This window comes from Sipha flava, unplaced genomic scaffold (assembly GCF_003268045.1).
Source record: "Sipha flava isolate LNK unplaced genomic scaffold, YSA_version1 213_pilon_pilon, whole genome shotgun sequence".
NCBI classification, from domain to species: Eukaryota; Metazoa; Arthropoda; class Insecta; order Hemiptera; family Aphididae; genus Sipha; species Sipha flava.
The window spans coordinates 633,064-655,822 of record NW_020272828.1 but is presented as its reverse complement, the minus strand read 5'-3'; the positions used below and the strand labels follow the sequence as shown (position 1 = coordinate 655,822).

At 30.0% G+C, this 22,759-nt stretch overlaps 2 protein-coding genes across 3 annotated transcripts; one reads left to right on the top strand and one right to left on the bottom strand.

Moving 5' to 3' along the window:
- Positions 1-810: 810 nt before the first annotated feature.
- Positions 811-22,746, top strand: LOC112682888 (glucosylceramidase-like). The gene is made up of 10 exons (XM_025553653.1): positions 811-1,361; positions 6,167-6,224; positions 8,132-8,465; positions 15,008-15,161; positions 15,620-15,780; positions 19,431-19,668; positions 20,851-20,995; positions 21,108-21,187; positions 22,083-22,357; positions 22,608-22,746. The coding sequence occupies exons 1-10, from the start codon at positions 1,290-1,292 to the stop codon at positions 22,705-22,707; spliced, it is 1,617 nt and encodes a 538-aa protein (XP_025409438.1). The 5' UTR covers positions 811-1,289; the 3' UTR covers positions 22,708-22,746.
- LOC112682889 lies at positions 8,425-13,951 on the bottom strand. 2 transcript variants are annotated; one of them, XM_025553655.1, is made up of 14 exons: positions 12,716-13,951; positions 12,541-12,624; positions 12,282-12,477; positions 12,091-12,215; positions 11,837-12,029; positions 11,532-11,743; positions 11,352-11,447; positions 11,184-11,290; positions 11,031-11,085; positions 10,876-10,971; positions 10,659-10,816; positions 10,372-10,597; positions 8,595-9,400; positions 8,425-8,510 (listed from the first exon to the last, which is right to left on the bottom strand). In XM_025553655.1, the coding sequence occupies exons 1-12, from the start codon at positions 12,833-12,835 to the stop codon at positions 10,465-10,467; spliced, it is 1,575 nt and encodes a 524-aa protein (XP_025409440.1). In that variant the 5' UTR covers positions 12,836-13,951; the 3' UTR covers positions 8,425-8,510; positions 8,595-9,400; positions 10,372-10,464. The 2 variants fall into 2 exon arrangements, with proteins under 2 accessions (XP_025409440.1, XP_025409439.1); XM_025553654.1 differs by having other exon boundaries at positions 8,476-9,400.
- Positions 22,747-22,759: the final 13 nt, after the last annotated feature.

The window sequence follows — 22,759 nt, the reverse complement described above, 5'->3', positions numbered from 1 at the left end:
ATTCATGTCTTTCTGGTTCATAAATTCTTATTTTTTTATGTTATTATCGACACACCGTAAGCTTAAAAATCTGCGAAATAATTCTTAGAACTGAATACGGATATCATGAACTTATTCATCTTAAATGTATGATATTTTTATAATTGATGTCTAAAAAATTATAAAAATATATACCTCATTATTGGTTCGTAAGTTTAAGGTATTTTTAGTTGGTACCATAAATGAAAATAATAATAATGATTTATTTTTATGGCCCAAGGCCACTTAGAGATAGGCATACAAAGTAAAAAATAAATAAATAAATTTCTCAATAATTCTGAAAGTAGTGGAATCAAATCGAATAATTTTAAATTTCACAATTTACATATTTCTCAACATTATTTTAAATATTGATGGTAATATAGACCCAAAACCGGATTGCAACTTGTCCATATTGACTGCTTGGCGCTTATATGTAACATCGTTTTCGATCGCAGTTCATTATTATTAGTCCTCTAAAAAACGTCTAAAAAGATCAACCAACGATCAATCAGCGAGACGAAATGTCGATTTATAATCGGTTCAAATGCAGTTTTTTAGTTATTTTTCAACACATAAGAAAACGATTTGCGTACGTGGCACTAATTAAACGAAAACCGTTTCGAAATGAACCAAAAACGATGGTCTGTACGTTTGCAGTACGTGTAAAGTAGTACATCGTGTGTAACTAGACGATAAGTTATTGTTTTAAATAATAAATACAATACACACGTGCGAGCGCGCGCATTCCGGTTTATCTCGTTTGACGAGCGTACAACGGAGCCAGTGCAAAGGTAACCCCGATAGCGACTGTTGCGCTGTGCAGTCGATCAATTTCTTAGTCGTGTTAAGGACGCGCATAACATCGATCGCACATAGATTATTCATGTCGAACTGTTTTTTAAAAATTATTTTTAATTTAATTTAAATTTTTTTTTTTTTTTTTTAACACCCTTAACGTTGAATCATTGTACGGACCGCAACGGTATACGGTATAGAACAGTGTAACGTCGCTTCGGTGAAATTCGACGTGCATAGGAGTTCGCAGCGTGCACGTGCGGATGGAAAAATACGTGTAGGCGACAATAATAATAATAATAACGACGACGACCAGTGCCCCCCACCCGCGGGTGTTTTGCACCGGACGATCGGCTGATGTCGCGTAGCCGACGACGAGCAACGAAGCCCGACCGTTCCGGGACGGTGCGAAACCCAAACGGATTAGAAGCGACGTCGTTTTCGTAACACGGCATGTCCGCCGAACGGATGTGATGCACTGGCGGTTGACGAACGCGTGCGGAGACAGTTGCGGACCGAACGCGATCACCGACCCGGGCGAAATGGTAAGTACACCGGAACGCGGATTCATTATTACTCCGCGGCCATGGGCGCAACTAGAGCCCAACCGTGTGCTGAAATCGCTGAAAATAAAATAAAATTATATTTAACCGTAATCACCAATGATTATATAGATCTGAAGAAAATAGACAGGAGTGCTACATTAGGAGCTCAGGGGTGCTAAAAACCCTTTTGGCGCCCCCCTAGTTGCGCCTATGTCCCGGCTGTTGTTGAACGGTGTTGGACGCATGCGAAACCGTCGAGTGAAATCGACGAAAGGTTTTTTTTTTTTTTTTAATTAACAATACGCGTCAATTGGCAGCCAATAATATTCGCACCGATATTCCGTAGAGCGATTACCATGCGACCGACCGATCGCGTACGTAAATCAACTGTAGACGCAATAGCGCGACAGGTGTGAACAGGTGTGAACAGCAGTGAAAGGATACGGATTTCGATTCTCACCGACAACGGTTCGACGGTGCGACGGACTGATACCTATTGCTTTCGCTACGAAAATCGCTTCTTTCGTTTTCCTTCTCTCGCGTCACATTTGCCGCACGCGTACGACGCACCTACGGCCTTGGCCCGGTGACTTTGATCCTATTTCTTCAAGAAAACGTTTCCAACGCTCGACGGACGGTGAACACGTCGTCATCGCAAAGAAGTCGCGATCTAGGTACGCGTCTGACGTTTCAGCCGCAACTCGGCGATATTTAATATTTCGTTTGGAGACGTAGGAGGTGCAGGGTACCTACAATTGGGTGTTTTTAGGTAAAATTAGCCGATCAACCGTTGTGGTGTATTGATGGTAAATGTTATAAACGATACGTCGTCAATCGAAAAACACTGTTGATTCTTTTCTATGTGCGTTTGCCACACCACTAATGTCCGTGAATTCTACATGATCACGCGTGATAAATCTCCGTAAAACGTATTGATCCAAAATTATTCTCAAGTGTTGAGTGAACAAGTCGGATAGCAGATATTAAGATATCATATGCTTAGTTGCATTGCGATGTATTTATTCTAAGTTTTTATCTCGGTTTAGTAGGGCGTACATTGGATACGAATTCATTTCGTACCAAAAAGGTTCGAATACTGATCGTACGAATTGGGTGCGCAAACTGAACACGTTTTTGTCCGTCAAATAGTCAGTGTTTCGGTGATATCGCATTTGTGACATCCTGGCACGCAATGGATAATCCATTTCCGACGTACGGACGTTAATGAAATCCGGACAAGTTCGGATTGTTTTCGCATGTCGGAGCTACACGTACGTATACGTACGAACACCTCGCACCCTTTCTGAGCGCTCGCATAATATTTGGTAGGCCAGGACCGTTCGTGCGTGTACGTACAAGTTCACACGAATCAAATTCGTTCGAAAACGCATTCAATGTGCAGGGCGCGGCCTAACGCGTTTTATAGGAATTTTATCCAACTAAACCGAGTCCACAATTATATTTTAATGATTGTTTATTCGTAGTCACGAAATTCGGTTTAGGTTTGATAAATTATGCGGACCCTCATCTTAAATGACACCGAGACCAACACGATTTAAAGGCTTTAAATGTAACATTCATCAAATACTATATGAGAATCCAGGTATTAATACACATGATTGAGTACAGAATTAGACATATTTTCAATGTGTGTTATCAACAAGACTCAGAAATAATAATAATTATTTACCAATATTGATGTAACATTTTATTGATTTGGTCGAAAACCAAAGATTACCCATAGCAATGAACGTACGTACGTAACGAGCTCCATAAGAGATAAATCGCCAATAATATCAACAATATGTTATAATAAGTGTGCAATATGTTAAGATTAGATAACAATAATAAGCATAATGAATACATATCTTCAGGGTAATCATTTTTTTTTTTTATTAATTCTTAGTTATGGGCAAATAAAAAGACTTTAAGAACTAAATATTTATAGTAACTAGCGATGAATCGTAGTAACGCATGTTCCGATGCGCCTGCAAGGGTTAATTTTGAAATTATTTTCCTGCATATTGCGTTACCTTTATACCTACTCATAGCTTACATACATGACCGCCCGCATGTTATTGTAGACTAGACTTTTTTTTTCATAAATATAAGTTTTTCTGACTTTTTAACCGTTAATTAAACTAATTTAAATATATATATATATATATATTTTTAATTTTTTGGGAACAATATGTACCATAACACGTAATTTATCTTATTGCTACAGTTTTTGTTTTTAAATCATTTAATGATATATTGACATCTCAGATATCATCTAATTTTATCATTTGATAAAACACACCTTTAAATGCACATTGAAAACAGATATTCATAATACTCGAATGTTAATCTAACATACAATAAAATATTTTTCTCGTTCGACGGGTTTGTAAACATTTTAGTAGAGTTATGAAAACAAATGTTTATATTAATTTAAACGTAACTTGTAAGAACTTATATATCACAATTATGTATGTTGAACGAGAACTCTGAACATTATATATATATATATCTTATATTATCATGGTACACAATATAATATATTGTTATGCAGCCATGTTCCTAAGTCAGCATTTTATTTGTGCATTGTGTGTAAAATACTAAGAAAACGATATGTGTTCAAGTCATTGATGGATCAACGTCAGATCACATTACCCACACAATGTTATTTGTGTGAAATAATAATACATTTTATTACATATTTTGATAACTCAGCGGTATGTTTAAAATATTATTGTTCCCAAACAAGTTTTGTAGTGAATACTTTTCGTTCGGGTATATAAACACTTAGGTATTTTCAAACTAACGCTATGTTTCAACAAATCCAATAAAAACCTAATTAAAATGTTACGTTGACATACATTCGATTTTATTAAGACATGCGTTGCTTTTAAATAAGTAGCGGATTATGCTTATGCTAGAGAACTAAAAAAATCAATTATAATAAACTTTTAAAAACATAAATATTCTTCGATTTAAGTACATCATTATTCATGGAGTACGATCGAGCTGATTCTATATTGACCTTTTATTTGATTTATTGAATGTGCAATACTAATATATGTATATTTATTACTTAATGTTTAATTGAAGTAAAAACGTAAATATCCGATACAGTTCGCCATCGCTTATCAATTGTATTGCAACTGTAGTCCATTTCTTTTTTCATCAACTATTTGTTATAATAATATGCAAACAAATAATAAATATTAATTAATTTAATACATATTTTTTATTTAATATACTATTGGAATGCTCGGTTTTTCTTAATAAACGTAGGTACAGGAAATGTTTTGAAATTCGTTACTCTTAATCAGTGGCGTAACTACACAGGACAGGGCCCTGGTGCAGTTAATAAACTAGGATCCCTATTATATAATATCTTTGTATGAAAATTTAAGTAATAGTTTTTTTTTTTAAAAAAATTGAATATTTAGTATGAAACGATAAATTAAAACAATTTAGACATCTATGTATAGTTAATATCTATATATTTAATAGAAATTGAGTTTATAACTATTTAAAACATATTGCATAATGAATGAATTATTATTCAACTTTAATACTTATTGTAACTGGAATTACAACGTATGATTTAGGAATTTACTGTTAAATCATCAACATTTATTTAATTATTAATTATTTTAAGGAAGTAGGTATAGTCTCCTTAAATGTTCAAAACCCCTTGTGCTTTGGGCCCCTGGAGCACTGTTCCACTTTGTTCTATGATACTACGCCACTGCTCTTATTCTATGTACTCTTATTGTCTTGATATATCTCATAAATAATAATTTAGTGTTCAGATTTCTCGAGAGATTTTTCTTCATTTTTCGAACAATAGTAAGCTTAAGTTATACATAACAATTAACTATATAAATTTTATATTATTAATAAATTAATAATATCTTAATGGCTACATATGGTTTTAATGTAATACAGTACATTTTTATTGTTTTATATTATTAATAGAACATCAGAACATTTATTATGACTAAAAAATTGCATGGTTTTTTATATGTTTGTAAAATAAAATTATAAGATTGAATTTTTAAAGTATATCTATTTAAAAAACAAAATACATAATAATTTGGATGAATTAAATGGTTGGTACATTGAAACACATGATATTTTTGTTTCCTATAAAATTTGTCACTTCAAAATTTGATTTACAATATTTCCAACGATATTAATTTATAATATAATCGATATGTATTCTCAAATAAAATATATTATCTAATGATAAGATAAAATCAAACTATAGAATCCGCATTAATTGTAGAACTTAAAATAAATTGTAAAAATTTACTTTGATGTTACAAAATAAATATATATTATTATTATCATTATTATAAGATATAATGAGTTTATCATTTATCATGGTCAACAGCAATAATTTTCAATGTATTTTAGAAAACGCGTTAGATTAATCATAATCCAAAACTAAAAAGTTTTATGATTTTCCTTTAAAACTAACACGCTTAAGCTATAAAAATATTTTCATATAGTCAGTGCTTTGGCTATTACTTCAAAATGTATACTGGATTATAAATACTATATATAAAATAATACTCAATTTCAATTGGTTTAAAAAAATGGGTAGACATTCGTGTGACACATTCGAGGGAATGACGAAAAATGACGAAAAAATGATACGTCAATCTCAACTTGATATAAGACTACTCGTAATTCGATAATTGAGATCTAAAGTTGTGATTATATTCTATAAAACCAGTTCTATTGTGTTTAAGCTAATAAACTTATCAAATTTCTTCTTGCTAACAAACAAATTACATTTTATGTTACAGGCTAAACATACTCTACTTAAATGGATATTGTGTATCGTGGCAGTGATGGAATTAAATGGTAATAAAATTAATAATTATTATGTTATATAACGAAAAAAAATATTTATTTACGCTTATTTACGTCTTTGCCAGTTGTGATTAAATCCTATATTGTATAATATTTATATATCATATTGTGATAATATAGATTATACACATTTTATAAAATTGTTGTTTTCCCAGTGGTGTTATAGAAGAAAACATAGGAAAGCAAAATCAACTTAACATAATGATTCGCATATACATTATAACCCCCTTCATATTTTTATTAATACCAACAGTTTTTAAACGAATAATAAATAATCAATAATTTATTTTGTATTATAAGGATTTGTATAAGGATTGCATCTTTCTACTCTCATCCTCTGTAATTGAAATAAAAATAAATTGTTGGATTCATGAAATAACTACTGAATACATTATTATTTTTATACGTATTATTATAACGCATTATAAATTTTTTGCGAATAAATATTTTGAAAACTGTTTATAAAGTTCCTTCCCAACAATTATTGTAAACAATTTATGTAATTATTGTTTTAAGTCTAAAATTACATTCGAAGGCATTTTTTTAATTTCAACATGAACATGTTTTTACTTACAAAAATATTCGGTAATAATACTTCTTATTAACTTACAGGTTTCGAATTAAACGGAAAAAAAAACGTTTATTAAATATTTATAATATATTTATGTATTTTTGATCACATGAGCAATTTTAACTTGGATTTTATTATAAACAATAATTGGTACAAAATAAATAAATGATTTTTTAAATCAGAACAATAAATAATTCGGCATCTGACTTGAACATTTCAACCGCCCAATGCTCAGCTTTAGCCGTTTGCTCAGATGGTTAAAAAAACGAATATTGAGGAGGGGAAGGGCCATGAGGAGTCGGAAGAGTGCCGATCCGTCACTAAGATAAACGACGCTGGCACCAGGGCTTATTTTAACGTGGGTTTGAACACATTTTGCGCAGTTCTAATTGAAAAAATGCGCAGTTGTAAATACTATCTATAAATAAAATTTCTCACAATAATAAATTGTGGTTTTCGATTTCATGGCCGAGTGCAGGTAGAGGGTCCGTCAACCATCAGATTAGGTTTTTAAGACTTTTATTATTATTATTATTATTATTATCAGGGCTCATAACTTATAGCTCAAAAGTAGTTATAAGCTCTATAATATGCTCTTAAAAATATTCATATAAGCGCTTAAATATGCACTAAGAATACAAAAATATGCAAAAATAAATATAACATGAAAAATAAACAATTTTCATTTATTTTTAAAAAAAAACATATCATGTAGAAAAAAAAAATTTAAACTTTTATTATTAAAATTCTGATCGCGTCGCTATATGATACAAATCAATTTATAATTTAAACCAAAAGAAGAATTAGTTAATTAACACGAATTACTTAAATTACAAATATAAAATTTAATACTATTATAATTACTTGTTAAGAAAAAATGTTTTGAACGTTACAGAACTGAAAAAGACTTAAAAAAGCAAAATAGCAAATAACAATTTTCTAAACATGCAAGAATAAGTCTGCAAAACAGAAAAAAATCAAAATAGCACTTATACTTTGAAGTATGCAAAAATATGAAACATAAAATTTCGTATTTAACTTGTTAGCTATTCAAAACAAATGTGTAGCTCACATTAGTATATCCAGGACCTCTCAAAAGAAATATGTAAATGCTGCAGGTTATGAGCCCTGATTATTATTATCTTGCGGGGTTTACAATCGTACACGGGGAGGAATATTTTCGATAGTATGGGCGGCAGGTCGAGTTGTAAGTTTTGCGCATTTCTAACAAAAAAAAAAAAAAAAAAAAAAAACACCTTAAAATAAGCCCTGGCTGGCACAACGACATCGTGTCGGGCGATCGTGACCGGTTTCTGATCTCTTGCAGCGGCTGTGGCGGCTGACGGCTGCTGGCCTCGGAAGTTCAAGTACGGCACGGTGTGCGTGTGCAACTCGACGCACTGCGACCGGACGCCGGAACCGGAACCGCTGGCCGCCGGCAAGTACGCGCTTTACGTGTCGTCGAACGCCGGCAGTCGGTTGACAAGGACCGGCGACGGGTCGTTCGCGCCGTCGCTCGACTCGCAGTGGGTCGGCCAGGAGATCGACGTGGACGAGGCGACCACGTACCAGACCATCCGCGGGTTCGGCGGCGCGTTCACCGATTCGGTCGGTATCAACGTCAAATCGTTGAGCCCCAACGCCCAACTCAACCTGCTCAGGTACCGCGGTCTAAGTTCTACCGCGTTTTTCTCTAAAATTATTATCTAAAAATAATGAAACAATCGAAATATTATATATTAGATTTACATTGGATTGATAAAAATAAATAGAAATGTATTAGTCAATACTTTCAATTGTTCAATAGTTTTACTGTCCAGTTCAGTGTAAGACAATAATTTTTGTATTTGAACTCTTAAAACTGTCATTTCTACATCTAATGCTTTGCTACGACTTTTCCATACATCCAATGACTTGGTCAACTCATTATCTTTTGACTGAGTGTCCTTTCAAATTTTTAGAGGACGTGCACAACAAATACTGATATTACAGCGAAAAGTGAACGAATTACAAGAGAAATTAAACAAAGTTCGAGGAGAATCTAATGACTCAATAAAACAAGATGTTAAACACTCAAATGGTACCTACATAATTTTCTATTAACAATATATATTATTGTTACAAATATATACAGTTTTTTATAATTAATATACTAACTACGATAAGTGTTTTGTAATTATAAGACAAATGTAGAAAGCACGCAAAGAGATTACAGACAAAGCATTAAAGGACACTCAGTCAAAAGTTAATGAGTTGACCAAGTCATTAGATGTAATCTTTAATGCTTTGTCAGAAATCCATTTACGTGCTTTCTCCATTTGTCTGATAATTACAAAACACCTATTGTAGTTAGTATATTAATAATAAAAAACTGTAAATATTTGTAACAATAATATATATTGTTAATAGAAAATTAAGAATCTTGGTTTTTTGAGTCATTAGGTTATTATTGAGCTTTGTTTAGTTTTTGTTGTAATTTATTCACTTTTTGCTGTAACATCAGTACTTTTTATGCACATCCTCTAAAATTTGAAGAAGCCGTGCCAGATAAAACTGCTTGCATAATAGTGGAGTCTCCGATTTCTTTAGACAATGCCTGTGGTTTATAAAAATAAATAAAATAAATGTATATAACTAACCTAGGTAAATATCCTAACATTATGTGTCATTTGTAAATCATTTTTTAATTGCATTATCTGGTTACAATAATGACAAATCTTTTTATTCGACTGACACAATTTATCAGTCAACTCTTTTATTTTTATTGTAAAATCTTTATTTTCTTAATTAACAATTAGTTTATTTAATATTTAAAATATATTTATTTTTACTAAAGAACATGATACCACACATTATATGAATAATATTAATTAATGTAATAAATATATAATATATATATAATTATAATCTGTGATGATACTTTTATCTTCACCACATATGGTAAACGGAAAAAAATTTCCCGGTAAGTAAGTCCCTCGTTACAGTATAAATAAAACCATTATCCTTATTATTGTATTTATAAAATAAATTTGGGTGAAAAATCTTATTTATAAATAAGGTATACATGTACCTATCATACGTATTCAGTTTCGTATTAGTTCCAAGCATTTTATGTAAGCATTTTGATGAGGATAAATCTGCAAATATTCCTAATTTTTTTATAACAAATAGGTCAAAATATAAGAAAAAGATATTTAATATCTGAATAAGTGCACTTTCATATTTTTTAAATAATATTATAGACGTTTAAGATTTTATATTATTATATTTTTATATTATATTATATTATATTATATGTTACTGTACATTTTATTTTGTTTCTGCATAAAAGATTAAATTTAAATCAAATATTAATTTGGAGACTTTTTTTCCTAATATCACCACATGTGGATGATTTTATGGACTGTAATTCCAACATAAGTTCTTGTATTCTATCAGTTAGTAATAATATTTTATATAATATTAATAATGATTTTTTATAACTTAATTTGATATTTTAAACTATTTTTAATAGTGGTTTTGTTATTTATTTCATTAAATTAAACTAAAATTTTTTATTGAATTTACTTCATTCATATGATTACTGATGTTCTGTATCCAGATTATTTGACTGACTGAACTAAAAGCTGAGATAATAATCAAATGCTTTTGTGATATATTTCATTTGATTAATAACTGTTCTTTTATATTATTTAATGCTTTGACAAAGCGATGTACATTTTCTTCATTGATCATTATCTGAGTATCAAAGCTAATTTTTAAAGCAGAATGTTCTTCTTCGGCCAGTTCCATTCTAGAAATTATTTAACAGTTATTTGAATACATAAAAATATGGTATTACATTTATTTTATACTTATTTTGTAATTCAGTTAGTTTTTCATTTGGACTTAATTCATTATTCAAACGGTATGGGATATTATTTGGTTTTTGTTTGGAAGATGTAGATGAACCATAAAGTTTAATCTTGGACTCGAGTTTTTGTAATTTTTGTTTTTCCATAAAGAATTTACCCTTTAAATCAAAGGTATTGTTTGTTAACACCACAAAACTATTAATATTAATCTACTCACTCTAAAATCGCCAACAATTTTAACTTGTTTACAAATCTCAGTATGAGCATTACATAATAGGTCGATTAATTGTTGATTTTCAAGTTTTTTAAATTTCTGTGTAAAAATCTTAGTTATATAATTATATAAAACTTTAATATAACTAGTATATTTACCTTAATAATACTTTCTGTTGGATCTGAAAAATCTATTTTACACATCTGATGATTTCTGCAAATAATTATTAAAAAATAAAAACATTTTTATATAAATTAATTAAATTATTTTTTTTAACTAATTAAATATTTCTCCTTACTAATATTACTTACGATATTATTTCATTTTCATTACAATCTTTTAGTTTAGATTCTAAATGAGCTATTTTTATATCTTTTTCTTTTAAATAAGCTGTTTGTTGATCGATTATCTGTTGTGCCTATAATTATGAAATATTGGCATTTATTTATTGAATAATTTATTATATTATATAAGCAAACTTTATCAGCTTTTGATTGAAGTAATACAATTGATTTTTCCAGTTTTAATAAGGAACCTTTAGTTTTTAACTGATTTGTGTTATTAACAGACTCAATCTAAAAATAATGAAACAATTGAAATATTATATATTAGATTCAGATTAAATTAATAAAAATAAATAGAAATATATTAATCAATACTTTTAACTGTTCTATAGTTCCACTATCCACTTCAGCTTTTGACATTAATTTTTGTATTTGAATTCTTAAAACGGATATCTCTACTTCTAATGCTTTGTTACGATTTTTTAAGACATTTACTGACTTGGTCAACTCATTGACTTTTGATTGAGTGTCCTTTAATGCTTTGTCTGTGATCTCTTTGCGTGCTTTCTCTAATTCTCTGATAATTACTAAACAATTATTGTAGTTAGTATATTAATAATAAAAAACTGTAAATATTTGTAACAATAATATATATTGTTAATAGAAAATTAGGTAGGTACCATTTGAGTTTTCAGCATCTTGTTTTATTGAGTCATTAGATTCTCCTCGAACTTTGTTTAATTTCTCTTGTAATTCGTTCACTTTTTTCTGTAATATCAGTATATGTTGTGCTCGTCCTCTATAATTTGAGGAACCCGTGCTAGATAAAACAGCCTGCATAATAGTGGAGTCTCCGATTTCATTAGACAATGCCTGTGGTTTATAAAAATATATAAAATAAATGTATATAACTAACCTAAATAAATATCCTAACATTTTTTGTCACTTGTAAATCATTTTTTAATTGCATTATCTGGTTACGATAATGAAAATTATTTTTATTCGACTGACACAATTTATCTGTTAACTCTTTTATTTTTATTGTATAATCTTTATTTCCTTAATTAACAGTTAAAGTTTAATTAATATTTTAAATATATTTATTTTCACTAAAGAACATGATACTTTTATCATCACCACATGTAGATGATTTTATGGACTGTAATTCCAACGTAAGTTCTTTTACTCTATCAGTTAGTAATAATATCTTTTTAGCTGCGAAATCTGGCTTATCATTACAGCTAGATTTTTGAATTTCACTGATCATGACATTTTTTTGTTCAATGATTGATAATAAATGGTCATTTTCTTCTTCTAATCTCTACAAATATTGATATAAATAGTAAAATCGTTTAAGCTACAAACCTTTTATTTTATTCAATACTTGTATTTTGCGTATAAAATGTGCGTTTGAATTTTCTACATCCAACTCATTTATTGACATAAAACGTGATTGAGTGATTTCATTCTAATATAATTTATAAAATTGATACATATGCAGAACAAAATGGTTAGTACATTTTTCTGTTTTTTTTTTTTTATTCGTTAAATCAACTTACTTCAACTTTTTGTTGAGGTTCAATGCAAATCATGTTAACATCGATTGCATCATTTCCGTCAACTGTTTCATCGACATTATTCTCCATAGATGGAATAAAATACTGTTTAATGCTATCCATTATTTCAAAATCACTTGTAATTTAAAATTGTATTTAATGAAAATTGTAAACAGAGTTGCGTTGATATATTAGTATTTATTAGTTAATTCGGTACCTACTTAAACATTGCAATACGTTTCTACGCGACCACAAACAGATTTAAATTTAAATTCTTTTATAGCTGCAAATATAAAATTATATCAGAAATTACATTTGATGTAAACTGGTATTACATTTTTTATTAGATTGTTATAACATTAAACTGATAGTTTTAATATCTAAAAATTGTTTACAAATAAAATATAATTATTTAAGTCTATGGTGAGTATTATACTTATGAAACCATGTAAATACTTATTAACAGCACTCTTCATTTTTGAAGACATTGTCACCGATGAGTTCACGGCTTAGTATTTAGAGTCCCATACAGATGCGGATCTCGAAATTAAAAAAGGTGGAGGGCTAGAAAAGTGAGTTACTGCCATAATTCGTTACGTATGTACGAAGTCTTTCATACGTCTAATTTTTTGAATATTTTTAGTACCTACGTTCGATATGGTTCTACCTAATGTCTAAGGGGGTGAGCTTCAGCCTCCATAGACCCCCCTTGATTTCATGCTTAGTCCAATGGACCACTGTACCGTAGTGTACAGTGGCGTCCATAGATTTTCCATGAACCAGTGCAGTTGAATTAGGGTCTAGTACATTTCGCCTCAATCGTTTCTTCGCTATTCTATTTTTTTTCGTATAACGTCAATAAAAAAATATTGGTTGGCCATAAAATTTTAAAATTTTATTACAATGGTTTTCACACATTTTCTATACTCATGTGAAAAAATTTCAAAAATCTGCAGCACAGTTTTTAAAAATAAACGTTTAAATTAGAAATGTAGATAAAAATCACAAAATCTGCCTATTTTGGTAGTTAAAAGTTGATAAAAATTCCAATGTGTATACTAATCATTAGTATACATCAGTGCTCGAATTGGGAAAAATTAAGTAGAGGAGCTCAGTCCAATGACTTGAAAACTGCGTTCCACGTGCGCAAATATTTAACATAGACTCGTGAGGGGTTTCTTTCCTCTCTCCCCCCCCCCCTTCACCAACCTTAAATATATTTTGAATACCACTTTTCAGCTAAACAAATATTTAAATTCCAAATATAATATATTTTGATAGCAATACAAACATCCTATATGTTACAATAGAAAATAAAAATAAAATAATAATTAACATAGGTAATTGTAAGCGATCAGGTAGTCTCATGAATCGAATGATATGATCATATATTTGGTTACAGTAAAGATTCACTTACCCGCCAATAGTTTTCAAAACATTATTGGGATTACACGTTTGCTGAAAATGATGTTATGATTTCTAATCGACTGCCTATCGCATTAGAGCAGTGAAAATATCAACGTAATATTTCATTAATGAACGGTTACGGTTATACTTCTATAGTTTTATACGCACCTATATTAATAACTCAATGATATAAAAACACCTTATAAGCGGTAATTTTGTTGAAAAAAAAAATAAATAAACGTTTAGGATTTCTATTTCAATATTTTACTATAATTATTAATGGAATTAAGTATGAGAAATTGTACCGAACAAAACATTAACTAATTTCGGATCAGTTTGTATTTCACAAATCAGTTTAACTTTTCATAAATGTATTAATTGATTTTATCATGTTAAAGGAAAACGTATTTTTTTTTTTTATTGTCTTCGATTCATTCAATACTTGATTACTTTCAATACGATCCTTCCGATTGATTAATAACATGACCGACCCATTTAGTTTATTCAAGAGAGAACAGTTATAAATTAATTAGGTACACTTTATTATTATTATCTAGTCTTAGTAAAATAAGATAATACAAGTAGACTTGGGTCATATTATTACATAGATAAGTAAGATAATCCTTTTTAATAACGAAAATTGTTTCATTCTGTACAGTTGAAACTGGAGTGTGGCGAATGGTTAAAAATTAAAATTAATTTGGAAATATTATGGGATTACACATCGACAAAGTTTCCATTACGTCACCGTAATCATTTGTTTTTTTTTTTTTTTTTTAAAAAATTTGGTGTGTTTTAACCCCCAGAACACCCACCGTAAATACGCCACTGCTACCAGCTAAACAAATAGATTTTGCATATGTTATAGTACCTATCCGTTATGTTTAGGTCGTATTTCTCAGACGACGGTATCAAATACAACATTGGGCGAGTTCCGATCGGAGGCACAGATTTCTCGACGCGCAAGTACACGTACGCCGATACTAAAGGCGTTCCAGACTTAAGCAATTTCGACTTGGCCCCCGAAGATATAGAACTCAAAGTAGGTTCTGGTGTGACGTGTGTGTGTGTATATGTTTATATTATGCATTATTTTATAATTTAAACGTTGTACCTATCGTTGATTTTATATTATAGGTACTAAAAATAATAGTTAAGATATTATTCACTAATTTTTATTTTTTATTAATAATGTCTCGAACAGCAAGAGAGGATTTAAATATATTTGCAATATATACGAGAACAATTGAAATTAAAGTTTAAATACTATTTAGGTATAACTAGTGTTAAAGTATATTATAGTATAGACTACACCAACTAAAAAGTATAAACTTATAATACATGGTCATAAAATATATAATGCGTATCAGAATTTTTAGACAAAAACTCGATTTTATACGTTAACTATCCTTGTCTCTTGGCTGCATATGTAAAACTATAATCGTATTGCATTTAAGTTCGGTAAATCGTGCACTGTACTTACTGATACTGTCCATGCAGATACCTCTGATAAAGACCGCCATGGGGATGGTTTCTGACGAGCTGAAGTTGATCGGATCGGCGTGGTCGGCTCCGCCATGGATGAAAACCAACAACGACTACTCCGGAATCGGTTTTCTCAAACCGATGTACATGGAAGCGTGGGCCGATTATCATATAAAGTGAATGAAAACAATTATCTTTATTATAATACTATTATCGATGCATTGTCATTGTATACGCATTGAACAAGCAATCTGCTCGAATCAATTGATAATGATCAATTTAGCGAGGTTTAAAAAAAAAAAATAAACGTAATCATCACGCGTCGAAAACCATAGACGAAACGCAATCATGCAATACAGTATGCTACGGAGGGTTGCCAGCTTTTAATTTGAAAAATACCGGTCCAAGCGTACCAAAAAAAAAAAAAAAGGTCATAATTTTCAGTGAATTTTTATTTAATATTAGTAATATTACATTATGTTAAAATAATTAAGTAAATTAAAGTAAAATATATACTTTTAAATTTATCTATCACATATTTACATACGACAACGGCATGGTAGGTACAAGGTACATACTAAAATCATATTACTTATAAAAATGTCAAAGTTGATAATAGACGTCTGAAGTCATTAAGATAATACGATTTATTGACTGCAATATCTGATGACCAATTTCACAAAAACGTTAATATATTTATATCGAAACTCTCAATCAAATGGAAATACCGGCTTTTTATAATTGTACAATTATTACTTTGAAAATACCGGCTTTTTATAAATTAATACCGGCAACCGGCTTTTTAAGTCTATAGATGTGAAATCTGATGTGTGCCGGTTGGCAACCCAAATGCCACGGTTTTGCGTTTTCGTCGCGTAATATGTATAATGTGTGTACGTTTTCATCTAGCGTTTTCACTCCGCGTCAAAACCGCTGTAGTGTAATACGACCCTTAAATTAATGTTAGCTTAATTTTTTTTAAAAACGCCGAAAAATAAAACAGTATGGTTTACATACAGGCGCACAGTGGTCGGAAACGTAATCTAGCTTGCATAAATGAAAATTTAAGATCATGTCATATACCATTTATGACATAAAATCATTATCGATTTTATATTTATTAGAGATAAAATGAATCTTATGATAAATTTAGATATTTCTAACCTTGCTGAATTCCCAGATAAGCGTATACAATATATAAATTTGAATGTATATTGTTATTATTGCGCTCTCTTTATTGTATCTCGTGGTACTAAGTGCACACGTTTTAGATTTCATTTTTTTTTTTTTATATATACATTATGGATACTACGGAACAAGTTAAGTACATTTTTAGAAGTTTTAAAAATGTTTTTATACTATTTTTTTTTATTTTACAACTTTGAAAAATTCCGATTTTTCAAATTTTTTTAAATTTAAAAGGGTAGTTTTAAAAATATATTTGTTTTATAATTTAACAATATATACAAATTATAATTTAAACTAATGGGCTAAACAGATCAAAAAAAAAAAAAAAAAATTGCGTCTATTTGCGTTTACACCTTAAATGTATTTCTTTCTAGGGACTAGTAATGGAGAGAGTGGCATAATACATTTGACATTTCGCGATCTATTTGCAGAAAAAAGGATCATTAAATCCTACTAATGTGGAGTCCAGGCTTTATTTATATGAGTTTATTAATAAGCAATACAACGTAAAGAGACATAATACAGATAATGAAAAGGAAATAAAAAATAAATTATTAAATTTCACTATACTTTTAAATAAAAAGTGGAATAAATATTACAGAAATTATAGTAAATTTGTTCAAAAAGAAGACCAATGGCTTAAAATTGTTTTTAATTTTTCGTCTAAAATAAAAACTGATAATGTTGGTCATCCTATTAAAATATTTAGTGAATATTCTGAAAAAACGTAGAAAAAAAAGGTGTAGCCTTTATTCAAATCTTATAAAATATCTTATAAAATTTTCCATAATTTGAATATATATATTTTTTTAATTAAATAAAAAAGTAAGGTAATAAAATGGTTTGAAAAGGTATAGATATAGTTAGAGAATTCGTTGTGAGACATATCATGATAATCCCGGTTCTAGTATCTGAAAAACAAAAATAAAAAATAAGTAAATAATAAAAAAGGACAAATTATTCAAAATTTTCCAAAAATTAAAATCCATAAAGATGTTTTTTTATTTTCAAATAGTTTGAATTATTGACATCTTTATACAGATTATTGAAAAAAAAACCTTATTCAAAAATATTGATTTTCTTCAGAGATATTAATTTAGTCAAGCTAAATTACGTTTCCGACCACTGTGGGCGTAAGCGTTTTTTAAAACGCGTAGTGTATAACCAACTTTATTATTTTGTAGGTAGGAAAATCGGTTTCGATTAAAAAAAAAAATAACATTAGGTACAAAAACGCAATGCATATAAAACTAAAATATAATTTAAAATATACGAAAAATGTCACAATAAATATATCGAGCGTATTACGCGTCATAAATAGAATGTTGCTCTGTTGAATTGTAAAATATTTAAAATTAAATTAAATGTTAATTAAAACTTAATTATGTAAGAACCGCGTTACACTACACTGAAGTGCATGTTTCCTGTTTCTTGATAAACCTATTTCTAAAACTTTTAATACATCCAAGCGAAATGCACGTGGAGTATTAAAAATTCAAAATTAACATTTCTACACCAAGAATATAGTAACAGACGATTGATTTTCTAATCTGAAACTATTATAGATATAGTTCTCCGGAAAACAATTTTATGAAACCAACAGTTTCAGTGGCATATATAGAGGAGGTCCCTAATAGGCTACAGCCCCCTCTCCGAAATGTTTCAAAAAACCTTAAAAATTATTTTATTAGTGTTTTATGCTTATTTAGAAATAATTTTATAAAAAAAAAAAATAGGAAAATGATTTTAACCTGGCTGCATTTATTTTATTAAATTGTACTTCAATAGTTCATTAAAATGTTTTAAGATTATCAATTTATAGTTCAATGCTTACTATTAATAGTTAATTATATAATAAATAAATAAATTATAATTGTATAGTACATTTTATTCATAGCATATTTTATTATTGGAATAATCCAGTAGATATATATATATATATATATATATAAAATATTCATGTACCACATCATATACCCTTTGTTCATAAATACAAAATTATACTTACTATAGGAAATGCGTAAATAATGTGATCATTTGAGACAATTTTTATTGCCTTTGTCAAATAGTTTTGAGACATTCTGTAAATGAAATGTAGATAAGTACCTACTGTGTCTTGTTAGTAATTCTTAGATAGCAGTGGCAATTTAACTCTGTCCATAGTAGCCTGCCCCCTCCGAAAATATTTTCTGTATACGCCACTGAACGGTTTGATAACATATTGATAGGTATACGTACATACGTGATATTTTCCAGTTTCCGCATAATTTCTGATTGCCATTATCTGATCGAAATGCCCGGGATTCTGCTATCTGACAATATCATCGGAACAAGACATCCGCTCACTCTAACCCCATCTCCATACCCTAAGACGTATTGTGTATAACAGTATAATATACTTATGTATATATTATGATACTGCGTGTCCAGGGTACCGTTATGGGGGTAGTAGAGGGAATGGATTTATAAATGTCAGACTAAATAATTATTATAACGTACAAAAAAAGGATAAAGTAATAAAGTATAAAAAAAAAAAAAAACAATTATATTTGAGGGAGTTCACCAAAACCACACCCATGGGCCTTAGCTCGCCCCAGACTGTTCTCGACGACAATTCTAAGCTCTATGCCGTGTTTAGGTTTTTGGACGAGTACCGCAAACAGAACCTGACCTTTTGGGCCCTGACCACGGGTAATGAACCGCTCAACGGCATTGTGCCGGTCAACCGGTTCAACTCGATGGGCTGGACACCGGTGTCGCACCGCGAGTGGATTGGACGTTACATGGGGCCCCGGCTGAAGGGTTCCGAACATAAGGACACACTACTGTTTGCTATCGACGACCAGAGGATCGTTCTGCCTTGGTGGATAAAAATGGTACGTCCATATATATATATAACCAATATGTATTAAAATATTACTATTAAATCAATATGATACAGTTACGTAGGGTCCGTCCTAAACATTATTGTTAACAATACGCATTATAGAACCCTTATACGTACCTATGTATAGGCTAAGACAATGTTGGGATGGGACGCGAGACATCCATAATTTATCTTAAATCCAGAAGCGTGTACAAGGGAAGAATAGAAATAACCTCTAATGTCCTTTTTTAACAGAATGATCATCAGGCGATGATTTACTATTATTCTATAATAATTATAATAATTTTTCCATATTACCTAATTTTGACTTTCGATTAACTACCTTTACATCGCCATGAAAACTATATTTGGGTCTCGTTTATATAACACTTATTTAATAATAAGTCTCACAAAATATTTTTTTAGAGTATCCATTTATCAGCACAATAAATCACTTTTTTATTGATTACATCGGTTACATTAGTTGTATTCCACTTATTCCACTCTCCCTATACGAAAATTAAAACCCTCCATAAAATTATTGATTGTTTTCAACATCGCAATCGACATTCATTTTTCATTTTTCTAAAGATAATCAAACCAAACCTAAGCTTTTGAAGATAGAAAAAAATTTTAAAAAATTTGGTTTACCTTCCTCCTCCATCCTAACTAGTACGCATATACTTATCGCTAAAACCATTTCAGAAATACACTGTATGATTTGAACAGCGTGTCCACTTATACCTAAGGTTCACCGAGGTCAGGTAAAAGCAGTGTTCAATTAAAGATTGAACTCGTTCACGTTCAAATTCTACGAAAAAATGAACGCGTTCATTTAACCGTTCATTAAATTTTTCTCATTTTATATTTACGAATCATCAACTTGCATTCGGTAAAAATGGGACCTTTAATAAGTGTAATAGATACCTATGTTGTATTTTATGCTTAAAATCTATATTTTAACATATTACAATCAATATTTATTATTTTTACATATATTTTTAAAATGGTAAATAAATTTGAACGTCCCAAAAACCGTTTGAATTCATTAAAAATATAAACGTCGTTCACGCTCTATTCGAAAGAAGCGAGTGACGTTCTAAAAAATATGAACGCGAACGTGAGAACACGAACGACAGTCTTTCCAAATATTGGATAGTAAATATAACAAAATGTTCCGTTTTGCATGCAGCTCATGAGCGACGAACAGTGCGCAAAGTACATCGACGGCGTGGCCGTCCACTGGTATTTGGACTTTATCGTTCCGGTTAAAGTGCTGGACGAAGTGCACAAAGACTTCGGCAACAAGATTATAATGAACACCGAAGCGTCGCAAGGTGAGAGCAAACGACTGTTTAATTTACATATATTGACGATACACAATTATAACCATCCGTAGTGAATGACGTATGTATAATTAATTGGTTTCTGTTCTACTCGTTTCTCCAGGAGACAAACCGTGGGACTTCGTCAAAGTTCAACTGGGTAGCTGGACCAGAGCCGAGAATTACGCGAACAACATAATCGACGTAAGTATTATTTAGGATTAGTTGTGCATAACACGAACACTGGATCACAGGAGAATCGATATTTTATGACCTAGAGTTATTTGAACGAAGAGATATCGTTTTTAACCAACGACCAATTTTTTAGTTCCCCGAGTTTTATACACTCCTTGATTTCGTCGTACTCTTTGAACAGGTCCAACGAACAGTTATGTAATAGTTAGTCAAATATTTTTTTGTTATTTTCTTAAAAAAAAAAAAAATAACAGTTTGGAAAAATCTATTTATATTATATCGAGACATAATTTCACAAATTTAGAACAGTATGCATTTTGCAATCACTTTAAACTTGTAGAAGGGGCTTTACAATTCTAATAAGTATCAGCATTGGTTATAAAATAGAATATAGAGTAGATTTCTCTACAGGTATTCTATAGTCAATGGTACCAGTTACGTCAACTTATACTTCCTTAAATTCTATCAAAGTACTGGTTTGTTTTTGGTAACTTCGGTTCTGGTACTAAAGTAAGTACTTTTTTAAAAAGGATTTAAATACTGATATTAGGTTTTGAAAAATATAAATCTAGGTAATATTCGTATTAATTTATCAAAATATAAAGTTATACGGCTATATATATATTGACATTGATTTCAGTAATTTTGAAGGCTGCATCAAGCCAAACTAATGTACATTAATACAATGATGCATATTGTTATTTTTTAGGAATATTCACAATATAAACATTACTACCAAATGCTTATATCATATTATTATAAAATTACAATATGCATTATTTCTTGAAAATTTGGCATTTTTGTTAAGTTTGACTATCACTAAATAATTTACTGTGTAATATCACATTGGAGCATTAGACCAACAGAGATCTCAATAATTTTGTATTCTATATTCAAATATCAGGATTTAAATCATTGGGTACAAGGCTGGTTGGAATGGAATCTAGCTTTAGATATGACAGGCGGACCAACATGGGTATCTAATTTCATCGACTCACCTATCATTATCGACAAGACTAAGGACGAATTCTACAAGCAACCAATGTTCTACGCCATTGGACATTTTTCTAAATTTATATCTAGAGGTTCCACGCGAATAAAATTGACTCAGACTACTGTTGTCAAGTCTGTGGGTTTCAAAAGACCAGATGGAGCTAAAGTCATCATTCTATACAACAGGTACATAGATCAATTTAAATAAGTCACATTAAAGTAACATATTTCTCTTTCAGTCCACTCAGTTCAAACATCATAACACATTTATAATGAAATTATGCATAAATAAATGTGTTATGATATTTTTACTGAATGAAATGAAAGAAAAAAGTTACTTTAATGAGATTTATTTAAATTTATAGTTAAGCTTACTGTTATTTTTTTCATTTTTTACGGTTTTGAATTTTAATGAGCTGTGTTGGAAATTTTTCAGAAGAAACAAATCGGTCAACATTTCCATCAGAGATTCTAAACGAGGTGTTATAGGTTTAAGTTTACAAAAACAGTCTATAAATACACTGATTTACTGGTGAGAATGAACAGTAGTTTCATGAACACTTTTTTTTTTTCAATTGGCTTCATATA

What these genes read in the sequence shown, in the direction of transcription:
- LOC112682888 (XM_025553653.1), top strand. Translation starts at nt 1,290, where the DNA reads ATGCACTGGCGGTTGACGAACGCGTGCGGAGACAGTTGCGGACCGAAC. An exon ending in GGCAGTGATGGAATTAAATG is followed by an intron (nt 6,225 to 8,131) that starts GTAATAAAATTA and finishes GATCTCTTGCAG; the next exon opens with CGGCTGTGGCGGCTGACGGC. An exon ending in GCCCAACTCAACCTGCTCAG is followed by an intron (nt 8,466 to 15,007) that starts GTACCGCGGTCT and finishes CGTTATGTTTAG; the next exon opens with GTCGTATTTCTCAGACGACG.
- LOC112682889 (XM_025553655.1), bottom strand. Translation starts at nt 12,835, where the DNA reads ATGGATAGCATTAAACAGTATTTTATTCCATCTATGGAGAATAATGTC. An exon ending in AACCTCAACAAAAAGTTGAA is followed by an intron (nt 12,625 to 12,715) that starts GTAAGTTGATTT and finishes AAATTATATTAG; the next exon opens with AATGAAATCACTCAATCACG. An exon ending in AATGAAAATGAAATAATATC is followed by an intron (nt 11,086 to 11,183) that starts GTAAGTAATATT and finishes AATTATTTGCAG; the next exon opens with AAATCATCAGATGTGTAAAA.